Genomic DNA, 16931 nt, shown 5'->3' on the forward strand with positions numbered 1-16931 from the left:
TTGACAGGATCTCCAAGCTGGGACTCTGAGACCACAGAGGGGAACTGTGTGGGCAACTGTCACTGAGCGGGAGTAATTGAACTAACCCCTTAAGGAAGGTAAATGGTGGGCAGAAAAAAGATACAAATCACATTGAGATACTTAATAAAACGTTGAGTGAAATCAAAGGCATGAATTACTCACATTCAGTTGTGAGAGAGGATAAAAAGGTGGGTAGGTGTGGTGTTTGATTGAGAATGACCCCATAGGAACGTTTGTTTGTATGTTTGGCTTCCTAGTTGTAGGAGCTCTTTGGGGGAGGATTAGGAGTCTTGTGGCTTTGTTAAAGGAGGTGTGTGACCGCAGGCAGGCTTTATTCAAGAGTCTATGCCATTCCCAATTAGCTCTTTCTGCACAGTGCCTGTGGGTCAGGATGTAAGCTCTCATTCCTGCTTGCCTGCTGCCACACTCCATGATGACTATGGATTTACCCTCTGAAACTGTAAGCCTCTAAATAATGTGAAATGTGTTCTTCTGTAATTTCTGTGGTCATGGTATCTTGACACAGCAATCGAAAAGTAACTAAGACAATAGGGGAAGGTTGGTGTCATACTAATTTAGTTCTGTCTGAAGCATTTACAGTGAGTTTTAGTGTCTCAGACTAAACCAAATTTGGAACCTGCGGTGGTTTGAATAGGTAAAGCTCCAATAGATTCATGTGTTTGAATGCTTAGTCATAGGATGTGGCATGAATAGGAGGTGTGGACTTATTGGAAGAGGCGTGGCCTTGTTAAAGGATGTGTGGTACTGTGAAGGTGGAGCTTTGAGGTCATATATGCTTAAGCCATACCCAGTGGGACAGTCTTCTACTGCTGTCTGCAGACCAAGATGTAGAACTCTTGGCTTCTCCAGCACCATGTATGACTATACACTACTTCCTGCCCTGATGATAATGGATGGTCATGGACTAAACCTCTGAAACTGTAAGCCATCTCCAACTAAACATTTTCCTTTATAAGAGATGCCTTGGTCATAGTATCTCTTCACAGCAATAAAACTCTAAGATAGAGACATAAGGTAAAATGCTAAAGGTTGAGAGATCAAGTGGATCAGAAGAGGCAAAAAGTCAAAAAGATATGGTGGCACGGGCCGTTTTCAGTAGGAAGGCGAGTAGTAGATATAACACTCACCTCTTCCATTTCAAAGGAGTCTGGTCCTTTACTCACAATGTGAGACAAGTTCTTGAGTTTGTCCAGGTGAATCCATTTCTCCTTCCAATTTCTCCTCCTAACCGACCCCTCGTACACACAGATATGAGGAGACTGCTTGGCCACTGTGCATGAACAAGGCCACTGCTTTTCCGGAAGAATTTGTGGAGGAAGACAAGGTGGCAAGTCATTGCAAGCTTGGGCAGAATCATATTCTGTTGAAGGAGGCATTTGGCTTCCATCACAACTAATGAAAGCCACCTGTCGCTCCACTCTCTGCTCCCATGGCTTGGTTGGCAGAGTTGAAATCCTATGTGCTTTATTGAATGATTCTGATGGCTCTGGGTTACCATCCCTCCTGTGGCACTGTCTTGAAGCTCTCCTTAAAAGGCGACTCATTCTTCTCCGGTGGTCTTTAGCTCCACATGATGAGGGGCTTTGCATGTCTGGTCTTCCAGCTTTATCTTCATCCTGGCTCTGTAGGGTATGAACACCATTCAGCAAAGATGAGAAGGCGCTGGTCACGTGATCCAGGATTTCCAACTGTTGGAACCGGCCTGAAGAACAGAGGAACATGGAAGTTTTATGGTAGTGTTTCCCCCCATAAAGCTATTTTGGATGCAGTAAATAATATAATAAGAACTAAACAAAGAAGGACGAAAGGATAGCTCAGCAGTTATTTGCAGCCGATTCAGTTGATTTTAGTTTGATACTTGGAGTCCACATGGTAAAAGGAGAAAACCGATTCTCACAAGTTGTCCTCTGGACTCTCCATGTGTGTCATGGTATACAGGCATGCATAGGCACATACAGTATGTAAATTAAAATATAAGAAGGAAAACACACTTGAAGAATGGATAATATTCTTTTCCAAGATGAGAAAGACTTTAATATGTTAAAATCAAGTTTTTCCCAGCCATGCTACTCTCTCTGAAGATGAGACCCCCTATCTAACAAGAAATAACTGTATCACAAGGATACACGTAACAGTGGGTTTTTATATGTACAGTTATCATATGCTAATTCATTTAAGACCCAAGAGATGTGTAACTTTCTATGTTTATGTATAGAAAAACACATGTCAAAAGATAAGTTCTGGGGATGAGGATGTAGCTTAGGGGCAGAATGATGTCCTAACAACAAAGACCCAGTGTCCATCCACACTATTGCAAAAGACAAAACACATCCTAAAGCAATAACCTAGGCTTTTAATATAAAATTGTCTATGTCTGCTTCCCACAGCTTTACGCAGTAGCTGTCTCATCATCACATCCATCATCTTCATCACCCAAGTGTGGAATAGCATGTGGAATCAGGGGGCCTGGTTCCAAACCCCAGTTCAGCCATCACTGGAAGGCTAAGTCTACGTGCATGAGTTAATACACACGCAGTGTTTAGCTTTATGCAAAATACAGTAAATCTTACTTTTTAACCTTTGTAGTTGTGGCTGTCTGTATATTTCTCATAGCTGTGTTGAACATCAAAGGAAGCATGTAAATAGGCAATATTACACATAGATTGGATATTTACATTATTATAAGCGATTATATTGTTTTCATTCTTTCAGGAAACAAACAGTAATGAATGAGAAATTCCATTTGCTTTCTAAATCAAGCATATTTTCAATTTGATAGTCTTTCTTCATAATATCGCTGCAATATTTAAATAATCTGGCAATATATGAAAGTACTGGTTTAATTAGAATTAGAGAGGAAGATCATGAAGTAAGAGAAAATTTTAGGCACACAATGTTAGTTTGTAAAACATGGTGAGATTTTTCTTTTGGTATATTATAATAAGCCAAGGCGAGGGAAAAACAAGAAATTTTATTTGTGGAGTATAGCTTCATAAAACCCCTAATGATGGCATAAAGATAATATGACCCAACAATGATAAGAACCCACATAGTTGCGAAAAGACACTCCATTGGTCATATCTTCTTACTGCTATGACCAAGTACTTGGAAGAAAAACTTGCAGGAAAAATGAAAGGTGATGTTTTCAGAGGTCTCAGTTGATCATAGTGAGGTGGGTGTGGCAGGGTATGACACCCTACCTCATCATAGCCAATAAAAGTAGGAGACAGAAAATGTATATGTGAGCTAGTAGGCTTTCTTTTTCTATATTTTGTTAATTAATTTAGTTCTTTGACTGTTCTATACACATATTTAATGTATTCTGGTTACTTTCTCCCCTGTATTTTGGTTACTCTCCCCCTTACCCTCTGTTATCGATTTCCGGTTCCTATCAACTATCCCTTGGCTCATATCTATGAGTCCGTTTTGCAGATTTATAATCCTTGGTTTGCTTAGGCTAATCAGGGCTATCTGTGCAAGCATTAGAATAGAACCTGGAGGAGTCACCAGTGGGTAGTCACCTGAAGGCAATGACTTCCTCTCTTCCTGAATATATCAGTAGCAAATACTTCAAATGATGAGTGAGGTCCTTTGAGTCCCTCCTTTATTTATACTGGGCTGCTGAGGGGCCCACTCTTACGCAGACCCAGTCAGGGAAGGCATCTTTAGCAGCTGTGTATTCAAGGTTTCAATGACCTTGTATTATTGCCCAAACAATAGCATTTTGCATCCTCCCTCTATTTCCCAGCCTTTGCAATCTTTCCAAACCCTCTTGGGTAATGTTCCATGAGCCTTAAAGGGAATGCTGTAAGAGTTTTTTTTCAGGGCTGAGCATTTATTCTCAGCTTCGTGTGCATCCAAGAGTCTTTCCTACATTCACTACCATTTTCTGGAATGCAAGGTTTCTCTGCTTAAGACTGAGAGTGACATTCCTCTATGAATATAAACACAAAAATCTAGAATCCCTTTTGTTCTCAATATTCTACTTAAACTCTCTGTATTAGATTAAGCCGTGGGATGTGCTATTCAATTTGCCATAGTCTCACCACCACTTCCTCTCTGGAAGCATACGTACACACTCAGAGGTTTGCTTTACTGATTTCTTGTTTTTCAATATAGCCAAGTTAAGAGTCAAAGTTAAGCATCCCAAGTCTCATCCTCTGTTACATTGTTACCCAAACACTTCCCATTAAATTACAGCATTCCATGCCTGGCCTTCAAAAGACTCATGGATGACTCAGGTAAAAATGCATCGGTCCATCTCCAATAGTTCCTATACTCTTAGCAGTGTCAACAGCTCAAAAGTTTGAGTTCAAAGTCTCCTCTAAAGAGTGAGACTGTAAAATAAGATCTAGATCTTCTTCTTCTGAAATATGATGGTGAAAGAAAAGTTGTTTTTCAACCCTGACCACTGGGTACCTTCCGAGATGGCCTCAGGGCTCTTCTATACTTTCCAAGAAAAGCCACACCCTCATACCTGTCCTGAACACCTTACAGCACATGATGGCCCAAGCTCAGCCTGTCCCGAACACCTGACAACACATGATGCCCCAAGCTGAGCTCTTGCCCCCTCGGGGATAAAATAACTAGCAAACAATCATTTTAAAGGCCATTCTTAAAACCAATCAGGGTTCAATAACTCTACTTAACCACCAGTTTTGCTTCTGTAAGGGTATAAAAGACCCAAGCTTTGCTTATTCGGGGTCTCCAGCTCAATAGAGCTTGGAGCTCCGTCATGACAAATCAATAAAGTATCCCTTGCTGTTTGCATCGGACTGGACTCTCATGTCTCATTGGGCTCTGGGAAAGAGGACCTAGGCGGATAGTAGGACCTAGCCTCCAGGTCTTACGTTTTGGAGGTCCTACTGACATAAGAGCCCACCTGAGAACCGAGGCTCTATCTGGGGAAAGGTAAGGTGGCCAGCCACCACTTGTATGTCTCGTTGTGTCTTATGTCAATCGTCTGTCTCTTGATTTCAATTTGGTTGGATGGGTCCAAGCAGAAGATGGTGTACCCCCTGTTGGAGAGATCGGAAGACGTCCCTTTCTCGAGGGTTCAGGTAGTGACCCATATCCCCACTGGAGCAATACAGTCTCCCGATTTGACCGCTGTAAAGAGGATTTGGTTTCGGTTTTAGGCGCCTTTGTTTTTGTGTTGGTCTATGCGTTTTTGTGTTTGTCTACTTGTTTGTTTGTGTCAGAAACATGGGACAGAAGGAATCTACTCCCTTAATGGTAATAAATCAGCTAGCTGAACATATTTGTGTGTCCAACGACTATTGTATATATGTAGTGTTAATAAGATTGACAGAAGGACGAGACAGACAACCTCAAGCTTGGGAGACAAAGCAGGTTACCCCCGTAGTCTGATTTTGTCAGTTTCTGCTTTGTTTCCTTTTTTGTCTTTATGTGACTCTTGTGACTAAGAATCTTTTATAGGAATTCCAGACCAGGTATGGTTTTCTGATTCAAGCAGAGCCCCGTTACCGGATAAGGCTGCTTAGAGTTTGGTTTCTGGCAGAACCAAGGGTAGTGACTCTCAGAACAGTGGCAGTTCTGAATTTTGGTCCTTTTCTCTCACCGTACTGGTACATTTGTTTTGTCTTTCTGTTTGCTTGTAACATTTGGTTTGTGTTTCTGTTTGCCTGTAACCATCTCAGTTCTAGAAATGGGCCAGGTCTCAAATATGGCAGTGGTAAAGAGGCTTGTCCCAAGAGGGCATGAAAAGCCCCCTCTGAGGACCCCTGAGGGTATTAGATGCTTGTTGGCTCAAAACACCTGAGCCCTCAGCTAGCAGAGGCACACCCTGCTCCCCACCTAGTGGAAACAGGATTGCTAAGGTCTGCCTACTTCCTCCTTGCCTTTTAAAATGTCCTACCACTTGTGCTGAACAAGCACCAAGAAGACACTGGAACTGCAGGGTACTTGGAGTGGCTGCCGTTTGGCTGTAGTGAAGGCTGTTTCTGGCTTGCAGTCTGGTCGCAAGCCTGGCCCTCCAAATGTGGTTTTTCTGGCTATCTTAAAATGTATTCATGTATGTGGCCACTGTATGTTTGACTTTAAATGTATAAATTTATTATGTTCTGCTCACCTTGCTTATAAATTACTGGTTATTGAAGATGGTTAACAAAAAATTCTTTAACATCGGTAACAAAAGGTTAACTTAAACTTTTAAGTTAGAGTTGGAGCCATTCTAAGCAGCAAATGGTGTAAGCCAACAGATTTCAAACGGTACTTTTAAATTAAGGTTTTTGTGTAATTATTATGCTGATTTAAAACTAAACTTATAAAAGATAAGATTTAAAACAATGTTTCTTTAATAAGGTATTAAAGCTGCATATGCAGGCTATACAGCTTTAGATTTTACTATGAACTCTTATCTAAAGATTTGTAATTTGCTTATTGGATGTGATGCTTAAAATTTAAGTTCAAATGCTTGTTTAGAACATGTATGCGTGTATATGTGTTTGTAACACAGATGTTTTTAAATAACAACTATGTGAATCTCTGGCCTTCCATTTGAGTCCAGCCTCTTGAGATAGCCACATGGTACATGGCAATAATTTTAGAGCCTCTTGGTCCTAATGAGCTCTCTGCTTGTTATGAAGGTCAGTTCAGGTTAACAGACTGCTGTACTGCAGACTTTGGAAATAGGCAATTCTAAAAGATACTTTTAAGTTAAGAAATATTAATTTTAGAGCTATTCAACTGAATTATTTCTGCTGTTAAAATTTGGGTTTTTGTCTTCTAAATTTATGGTTATTATGTTCTACCTTCACTGAAAAGGGTAAAAATCCCTGCCTTAGGAATGTATTTGGCTTTATTTTCTGAATATGGCTATGTTTTTAATTGCCCACCACAGGCTCTAGCACCACGTGGCTGGCCACCATGTTGATTCAGTGACAAAATGGGTAGAATCCAGGGCGATGGAGGGGTGGGAGCCATGTTTGCATCCATTCCCCTCCCACGGTGAGTTCCAGGTAGCAAAGCAGTTGCCATGGATGCCAGGTTGGTTGACCTTGTTCATTGAAACCAAGGTGGAAACTCAAGTGTTGTCTTGGGTCCATGGTTTTGAGGTCCAATACTTAGGCCTCTCTGCTCTGTCCTTTCTGGTTGAGTGAGGTCATTTTGAGTTCCCTCTGTATGTGGCCATTGTCACAGGCACAGGGTTATGGGTTTTACAGTATTGTTGGACTTTACCTATTTTCCTTGTTCACACTGAACCCTCCACTTGCCTAGTTCTCATTTAGTTCAAGAACTACTGTTCTCCCTGTGGCAACACCTTTTGTGTGCTCAGACAGTGTTTTAGGGAGTGACCAGTTGAGGCAGTTCCCATTGAACAGGAAAACTACTTTGCAAGGACCAGGTTTGTGGTAGGAAGACATACACATGCTTAACTGTTGGTTTGCAGGCTCCCCGGACACCCCCTCCCCGATAAAGAGTTCTGGTTATTCAGAGCTCTAGGCTAGACCTGGCTAACAGAAGACAAGGTAGGAACCATTGTATGAGCTTTGTACAGATTTGTACATTTGTGTAATAGGCTTTTTTCTGCTTTAAGTGTAGCTTTTCACCTGTAACCTTTATTACAAGGGGAGCTAATGAACTGGGAAGAAAACTTTCCATGTGTGCAGTATGTCTTTCAGAAAGTCTCCTGGGGTCCTAACCATGTAATGCTGAGACAAGGGCTGGGGCCCAAGTACCAGGAAAGACTTGAGTCAGAACAATTGGAGCTTTAGAGAAAGGCCTCCCAGTCCTTCTGAGCAGGCTGCTCTGGTGCTCTTTTAGCAGCAACTCTTCCTAGGAATGTTTTCATGTGGAATGGGTGGGGCCATAGCTTCCCCACCATCTTGTTTAAGGGTACTCACAAGACTCAAGCCTCGCTATTGAAGGCTGCCAACCACATTCAGTTGCCTTGTTCAGCACCAAGAGCAACCTCTATCCTTTAAGCTAGCTTTTGCTATTCAGTCTTAATGATAAAATGTGATAGAATCAGCAAGATTGCCAGTCCATCAATGAACTGTATCTATGATTAAAAGTTTGCTTTGATATTAGTTCAGAAATATATTTAACATTGTACTAATAACTGATGAAATTTATGGTCAGCTATAACAGTGACTCAGTTGCCTGATAGTTAATGAAACAATTCCAAGAAAATGATGCTTCATTCCCTAGGTGGGGTAGATGGTTTTTGGTTGCTCAAATCTTTGTATATTGATAAAAATTAAGGTTATATTTTGATTACAACATACCATGTATCAACACTGTAAAAGTATTGTGCCTATGTAAGTCTTAAAATGCTATGTGTAGTTCCATTCCTTTTACAAAGCTACTATCACGAACTGTTTAGGATAACTAAAGCTTATAGTTTTGTTAGGTATTAGTTCAGTTAATCACAGGTATTTTCTAGAATAATAAGCCAATATATAGCTAAAAACAAGGAACTCAGACATACTAAAATTAGACAGATGTGGTCCTCTAGCATTTACCTGCAGATTATAGATAACATTCTGTTATATGTTTGTAAACATACAGTTTACAACAGTTTACAACAGTTTAGAGGAGATAGCTAAAGACAGACGAGGATTGAGCACAGATATGCTGGCCCTCAAGCTTATCAGAGATCTGCTGAATATGGCATTAAATACACTTAAACTAATTATGACAGAGAATCCAACTTCCTAGCAGTAATCCTCAAGGTCTCTGAGAATATTAGGCATGGCAGATGACTCCAACTCTGGATTGTGGTTTCTAACCACTGGGCAAAACTGCCTCAACACTTCAACTGCTGGTAGGCCCAGTGCGTATGTGAACACATTGTCTCACATTGCTGGATACGAGGTGAGGTCAATCTCTTCTGTGTTCTCCTTCAACAAAAACAGCCTCTCATCTTCTGTGCCTCTGTGCCTGATGGCCAGACTGTCTCTGCCTATGGTGCCATGTTACTACAGGAGATGACTGGGACAATTGTTTAGGTACCAGGATATAGCTTGTCACCTCTGTCATTTTGACTGGTACATAATATTGTCTAGGTTACAGCTTATCCTTCTCAGGTCTCTGATTACATTGATGGCTAAGCTAATGATGGATTGACAGCTAGAGGACAATTAGATCCACTGTTAGTGCAGTAGTCAATTCATTAGCTAGTCAAAACTACTAAGTACTAGGTCTCTTCTCTTATTTAAAAAGACAAACAGGCTTGCCTTGCTCACAGGCTTCATGTTAAATGAAAAACAGTTTTTAGTGTAACTCAAATGCCTGTGTCTTAATGAGTAACTAGATTTAAAAAAGGTATGGTTTATATCAGGTCTGAGGATCTGAATGTTTAAGTTGGACAAGTAAAACATTTCAGGGTTTGAGAAAGTGTATAAAGGTTGCAACATGCAAGATAAGAAAGTTAATAAGAACGCATTTCAAGTGGAAATACAAGTGTTTGAGAGTCTGAGAAAGTGTTTGTTATTTCAGGGTCTAAGAAAGTGTTTAAATGTTGGTAAGGGCAAGTTATAAAAGTTAAAGGATGTTAAGAAAAGTTTTAAGGTATATAAGTACAAGTTATAGATATAAAATGAGATCAATAAGCTGGTGACGTACTGGTTGCTTATTAATTAGTCCCGAGCTCAAGATTCAATTTCCCTTTGGTTGTATTCTGAATATAGACTTTGGGACACTTCTCATCATGCTAAAAATGAGTCTGCCCAATCTGTATATCAAGTCGTCTGTACTGAGAAAAGAATGTTCATACTTTTACTGGGTTTCAAAGGCATAAGCCTACTCTAGATGTCATATAGACATGATGTTAACTTCTGTCCCTAGCATGAATTTGTCTCAGCAGATTTTTACCTGCCTAACAGACTCCATCCAGAGCTGCTGATGTCAACTTAGTCCCACAGAGATGGCTACTCCCTATTTCTTCAACTGGATCAGCTAAACAGATGCTTTCGATGAGTGCCCCATTAGCCTTTGACTAGCTTTTCAACCTTTTTAGGCCCTGATAACAGCACCCCTAATGTTAGCAGGGAGAAGTTACAGAAGAGAATGACTTGGCCTGTTTTCCTACTTTATAGGCTGAAATGCTAAGTCAAGGGCAACTTTCTGGCATGAGGGACAAATGGTTACAAAAATTAGACTCTTAGTTCTTTTTAAACCAGTCATACCAGTCATGCTTTGTGTCCTACCTATTCATGCTTTGTGCCCTACCTAGTCATGCTTAGTGTCCTACCTTATCCCAAACAAAGATTGGGTGCCATCCAGCTAATAGTCATGAGGACAAAGTACCTGGCCCCTGAGTTCTTAACTGCTTGCTATCCTTTATTGGGGGAACATATAAATATGGTCCAGATCATGATGCTTAGACAACAAGACTTAAAGCTCAGTGATGGAGTGGCCCTCCAAGAACATGAATTGTGACAGTCTCAGTCTTTTAAGATTAAAAGACTAACGTAAGAAATGGGTGAATGAAAAGGTAGAAAAGTTTTTTTTTTTCCAACACTGGCCACTTGGTACCTTCCGAGACGGCCTCAGGGCTGTTGTGAAAAACAACACCCTCAAACCTGTCCTGAACACTTGACAGCACATGGTGTCCCAAGCTGAGCTCTTGCCCCCTCAGGGATAAAATAACTAGTAACCATAATTTTAAAGTGCATTCTTAAGAACCAATCAAAGTCCAACAACTCTACTTAACCGCCAATTCTGCTTCTGTACGGGTATAAAAGACCCAAGCTTTGCTTATTCAGGGTCTCCAGCTCAATAGAACTTGGTAGAACCCGTCATGATGGATCAATAAAGCATCCCTTGCTGTTTGCATCAGACTGGACTTTCATGTCTCATTGGGCTCTGGGAAGTAGGACCTAGGCGGGAAGTAGGACCAAGCCTCCAGGTCTTAAAATGGGCTAGAGTAAAGAGCTCCCCTTCTAAGGAGAGATGGAATCATAGAAGAAATGGATGGCCTCGAATCAAGACTGAAACCCAACAAGAGAAGCATTAAATCCTGTGTCTCCATGTTACCATCTAGGGCACAGACTGGCGTTATGTGAACTCTAGTGGGCTGATAAACCTGGCTGCTTTGGCCTTGTTATTTTCAGCCAATGTAGCCTCTCTCTCGCTCTACTCACAGGCTGTGGCTTTCTATGGCAGAAGCTCCATGTTGTGGGGATCTCTAACTTCCAGGGTTCTCTGTTGTATCATTGGCATCCTTCTCACAGCTCCATACATTGTCCTCTCAGTAGCCACCTGCAAGGAACATTGCACTGCAAATTGCCTGACATCCCAGACTTTACTTTGAAATATGAGTGAAAGTATCCATAATCCTTTTATTTCTTTTACATCCTGCATGCTTGCAAACCAGCATCACGAGCTGGATGTGGTTATGCATGGCTTTAATTACAGCACTTAAGAGACAGAGACAGGTAGATCTCTGCATTTGAGGCTAGTCTGGTATACATAATGAGTTCCAGGGCAGTCAGACCTACATGGTGAGATACTGTCCCCAAAAATGAAGCAAACAAACAAAAAAGCATCAAATTGATAAAGACAACATCTATCACTAGCCCAAAGAGCAGCCAGACTCTTTTGAGCCATGACTGAAACAACTTGTGAGTGCTCAGATGACTTTCCTAAGGAGCCTTGTGTGAACAGGGTACCCCCAAACTCTCCACCAAGTCTTTAAAATGAATCCAAACATTCCCATTGAGCCTGTGATTAATGAGGTCTCAACCAACTCTTTTATATTTTTGCATGTGTATGTATGTGGTGTGTGTATGTTTGTTTGCATTTTCTCATGTGTGGGGGTGTATATGTGTATGCAGGTGCTCATGGGTTTATACATATGTGGCAGCTCATTGTTGATGCAGGATTTCTTTTTCAGTCACATTCTCCCTATTATACTGATGTAGGATTTTTCTGCTGAACTTGGAACTGTTTTGGCTTGTTTGATGCTGGTTTTTTTGTTCGCTTTGTTTTTCAAGACAGTATCTCACTATATATTTTGACTGTCCTGGAACTCACTGTATATATACCAGACTGGCCTCAAAGCTACCAAGCTTGCTCTAGGACATTCCATTTTCCTGTGCCTTCTTGACATTTACATGGGATCTATGATCTAATCTCTGTCCCTCTTGCTTACATGACAAGCACTTTCACAACTAAAGGATCTCCCCAGCTCTCACCCAGATTTTTTCCCATGGGTTTGGGGATCCAATCTTCAATTCACAAACTTTCCTAATACATGTTTTATCCACTGAGTATCTCCTCAGCTGTGGGCCAAATTTTTGAGATGTCTTCAATATGTTTTTTTCCTATTATTTGATGCAAAGTACTTGGTTTCTTCTAATGGCCTCAGTTGTCTCAGCAGTCCTGATCTCCACTCCAGATTTCCATGGTTTTCTGGGCAAACTAACTTCCAAATTTTCCCACTAACATTTTGCTTAGTTTTCATTATAAATTTTGCTAGAAACAATTAGCAATAACTATACTTCAGCATGATACTTGCCTGCTCTAAACCTTCCTCTACTATTCTACCTAGTCCATAATTGTTAAGTTCATTCTCTCTTCAGATCTCTGGAACATACAAAGTTTTGTCATGTTTTCACAAGAATGGCCTCCAGTCTGTCCCTAGATCTCAGAGGGGAGCACCTCTTAGCCCCCACAAGCTTCATCTTCACCGTGTGCCTTCTATCAGAACTTTGGTCTTTTGAGCTCCCTCTAGAAGCACCCATTAAATGCTGCTAATATCAACCTTTTGGGGTTTTTCCTGTTCATTTATCTCCCCCCACTTTATCTCACAAACCATCTCCAAAGTCTTCTGAGCAATATTGTCAAATGGAGCCACATCAGAGACTCGACCCCTCTAGTCCCAATTTTAGGCATTGTTCAGGCATCTTTTAAAACTAAGATTAAATACCTCAGAGGAAAAACGTATGGGAATTACCTTTGTTGATCATGCTTTTAGCCCACCATGGCCAAGGGGCATATGGTCAAGCAGAAGAGCACAGGACAGGGGTGCTTGTGTTGCACTCTATCCCATGTTTGGCTCCTGCTGTGGAATGGGACTTCACATATTCCCAGCAGACCTTTCTCCCTTCATTAATCCTCTCTATTCTCCAATAGCACCCTGAAGATGTGCTTTAATAATCTAGTAAAAATTAACAACAAAAATGAAAATAAACCATCACAGATACTGTCTGGTCCTGTCTGGACCCCCACAGCAATCTATCCCACCTTCCCTGAGCACATCTGTGCTCACCTGCTTCTTTCATCTGAAAGAAGAAACTATCAGCTAATCATTCTTCTGCTTCAAAAGAACTGGTGGGTGTTTCACAGAGGACAGTGAAATCATTTCAAGACCTTTAGAGGAACCCTTGAGTTTTGGATGTTTCCAGATAAATCTTATTACATTCTTACCCTATGTTTTAACATCTATGAGCACTCATCTCTTTCATGAGTGAGGGGACACAATTATTTTTATGATTACCTTCGATCCACCTCATAGCAAATTTTGTACTTAGAATTAGACAAAACCTACCAATTGAATTGGTTCAGTCAACTCAGGAACAACTGTCTTGAGCATAGTTGAGCATCTTAGGTTGGCCTGTGGGCAGACTGAACAACTGACATTTATCCCCAAGTTTGAACCTTCAGTATTACCTTTGAATGAGGCCTTATTTTCATTTCTTCCTTGTGCAGCCAACTGACTTAGTTCTTGCTTATTTTACATTTGACCTTCTTAGCCTTACTGAAGTAAACCTGTTCTTGTTTGTGTTAGGCAGAAGAAATAAAAGTGAGGCAGCCACTTCAGGAACAAAGACCCACTCCTGGCTTCTCTAGAACCAATGTATCGATTTCATTTATAAAACGCATATCTCTTTAGAGTTTTGAAATTTTTTTCAAACAAGTCCTTCACTTGCTTAGTTAGAGTAACTCCTAAGTACTTTATATTGCTTGTGGCTAATGTGAAGGGTGTAGTTTTCCTAATTTCTTCCTCTGCAAGCTTGTCATTTGTGTATAGGAAGGCTACAGACTTTTTGGAGTTAATTTTGTATCCAGCCAATTTGCTGAAGGTGTTTATCAGCTGTAGGAGTTCTCTGGTGGAATTTTGAGGGTCACTTATGTAGACTATCATATCATCTGCAAATAGGGATAATTTGACTTCCTCCTTTCCCATTTGAATACCCTTGATCTCCTTTTGTTGTCTTATTGCTGTGGCTAGAACTTCGAGGACTATATTGAAGAGATATGGAGAGAGTGGGCAGCCTTGCCTTGTTCCTGATTTTAAAGGAATTTCCTTGAGTATCTCACCATTTACTTTGATTTTGGCTATTGGTTTCCTATATATAGCCTTTATTATGTTGAGGAAAGTGCCCTGTATTCCCGATCTCTCTAAAACTTTAAACATGAATGGGTGTTGGATTTTATCAAATGCTTTCTCTGCGTCTAAAGAGATGATCATGTGGTTTTTTATTTTCAGTTTGTTTATGTGGTGGATTACATTGATAGATTTCCGTATATTAAACCATCCCTGCATGCCTGGAATGAAGCCTACTTGGTCATGATGAATGATATCTTTGATGTGCTCTTGTATTCGTTTTGCAAGTATTTTATTTAGTATTTTTGCATCGATGTTCATCAGAGAAATTGGTCTGAAATTCTCTTTCTTTGTTGAGTCTTTGTTAGGTTTAGGTATCAATGAAACTATGGCCTCATAAAATGAATTTGGTAATGTTCCATCCCTTTCTATCTTTTGGAGTAGCTTGAAGAGTATCGGTATTAGCTCGCCCTTGAAGGTCTGGTAGAATTCTGCACTGAAACCATCAAAACTCTAAAGAAAGAGATTGAAGATGACATGAGAAGATGGAATGATCTTCCTTGCTCATGGATCAGGAGAATTAACATAATAAAAATAGCCATCCTACCAAAAGCAATCTACAGATTCAATGCAATCCCTATCAAAATACCTACACAATTTTTTAAAGACATTGAAAGTTCAATTCTGAACTTCATATGGAAAAACAAAATCCCAGAATAGCTAAAACAATCTTGTACAATAAAAGGTGCTCCAGAGGAGTCTCCATACCTGATCTCAAACTGTACTATAAAGCAATAGTAATTAAAACAGCATGGTACTGGCACAGCAACAGGCTGGTTGATCAGTGGAATCGAATCGAAGACCCAGATATGAATCCACACACATATGGTCATTTGATTTTTGACAAAGAAGCCAAATCCATTCGATGGAAAAGGGATAGCATCTTCAACAAATGGTGCTGGTCTAACTGGATGTCTATGTGTAAAAAAATGCAACTGGACCCATATTTGTCACCTTGTACAAAACTCAAATCCAAGTGGATTAAAGACCTCAACATAAGACCAGAGACACTAAGTCACTTAGAAGAAAAAGTGGGGAAGAGCCTGGAACATATTGGCACAGGAGACAACTTCCTGAACAGAACACCAACAGCCCAGACATTAATGTCAACAATTAATAAATGGGACCTCATGAGGCTGAGAAGCTTCTGTAAGGCAGGAGACACTGTCAAGAGAACAAAGCGACAGCCTACAAACTGGGAAAAGATCTTCACCAACCCTACATCTGACAAAGGTCTAATATCCAAAATATATAGAGAGCTCAAGAAATTAAACACCACCAAACCAAATAACTCAATTGAGAAGTGGGGCTTGGAACTAAACAGAGAATTCTCAACAGAGGAATATCAAATGGCTGAGAAACACTTAAAGAAATGCTCAACCTCCTTAGTCATCAGGGAAATGCAAATCAAAACAACTCTGAGATTCCATCTTACACCCATCAGAATGGCTAAGATCAAAAATTCAAGCGACACCACATGCTGGCGAGGATGTGGGGAGAGAGGAACACTCCTTCATTGCTGGTGGGAATGCAAACTAGTACAACCACTTTGGAAATCTATCTGGTGCTATCTCAGAAAAATGGGAATAGGGCTTCCTCAAGACCCAGCTATTCCACTCCTTGGAATATACCCAGAAGATACTCCAGCACACAACAAGAAAATTTGCTCAACCATGCTCATAGCAGCCTTATTCATAATAGCCAGAACATGGAAACAGTCTAAGTGTCCATCAGTAGAAGAATGGATAAAGAAACTGTGGTACATATACACTATGGAATACTATTCAGCTATTAAAAACAAGGAATTCCCGAAATTTGTGGATAAATGGATTGAGCTAGAAATGATCATAATGAGTGAGTTAACCCAGAAGCAGAAAGACTCAAATGGTATATACTCACTTATATCTGCATATTAGCCCAAGGGGCATGTCCCACGAAAGCCTTCACTTACCAGGAAACTGAGACAGAGGAGAGGACATTCTAGTGGGACTCTAGATGAGAGAAGCATGGGAGAATGGCAAAGGATCCAGAGGGTCCTAGAAGCCTACAAGTAGAACATTATGATAGGCAGATTTGGGCACAGGGGTCCCGCTCAAACTAAGGCACCAGCCAAGGACAATACAGGCGGTAAACCTTAAACCCCTACCCAGATCTAGACAATGGACAGAACACTCTCCACAGTAGAGTGGAGAGTGGGATATTACTTTCTCACATACTCTGGTGCCTCAACTTTGACCATGTCCCCTGGAGGGGGAGACCTGGTGGCACTCAGAGGAAGGACAGCAGGTTACCAAGAAGAGACTTGATACCCTATGAACATATACAGGGGGAGGTAATCCCCCTCAGGAACAGTCATAGGGGAGGGAAATAAAGGCAAAATGGGAGGGAGGGAAGAATGAGAGGATACAAGGGATGGGATAACCATTGAGATATAACAAGAATAAATTACTAAAGTAAAAAATAAATAAATAAATAAATAAATAAATCTAAAAACAAAACCGCATATCTCATAAGCAGCTCAAACACCATAGAG

General features: G+C 40.6%; 1 protein-coding gene across 1 annotated transcript in view; it reads right to left on the minus strand.

Moving 5' to 3' along the window:
* The window catches only part of ITPRID1 (ITPR interacting domain containing 1), a 142967-nt gene that overhangs the window by 68510 nt on the left and 57526 nt on the right, over positions 1-16931 (minus strand). The window contains exon 8 of the mRNA XM_084785201.1: positions 1170-1744. Coding sequence (XP_084641327.1) covers positions 1170-1744 — 575 coding nt within the window. The remainder of the gene's footprint in view (positions 1-1169; positions 1745-16931) is intronic.

The sequence above is a fragment of the Acomys minous genome (assembly GCF_964271855.1).
Source record: "Acomys minous genome assembly, chromosome: 6".
NCBI lineage: Eukaryota > Metazoa > Chordata > Mammalia > Rodentia > Muridae > Acomys > Acomys minous.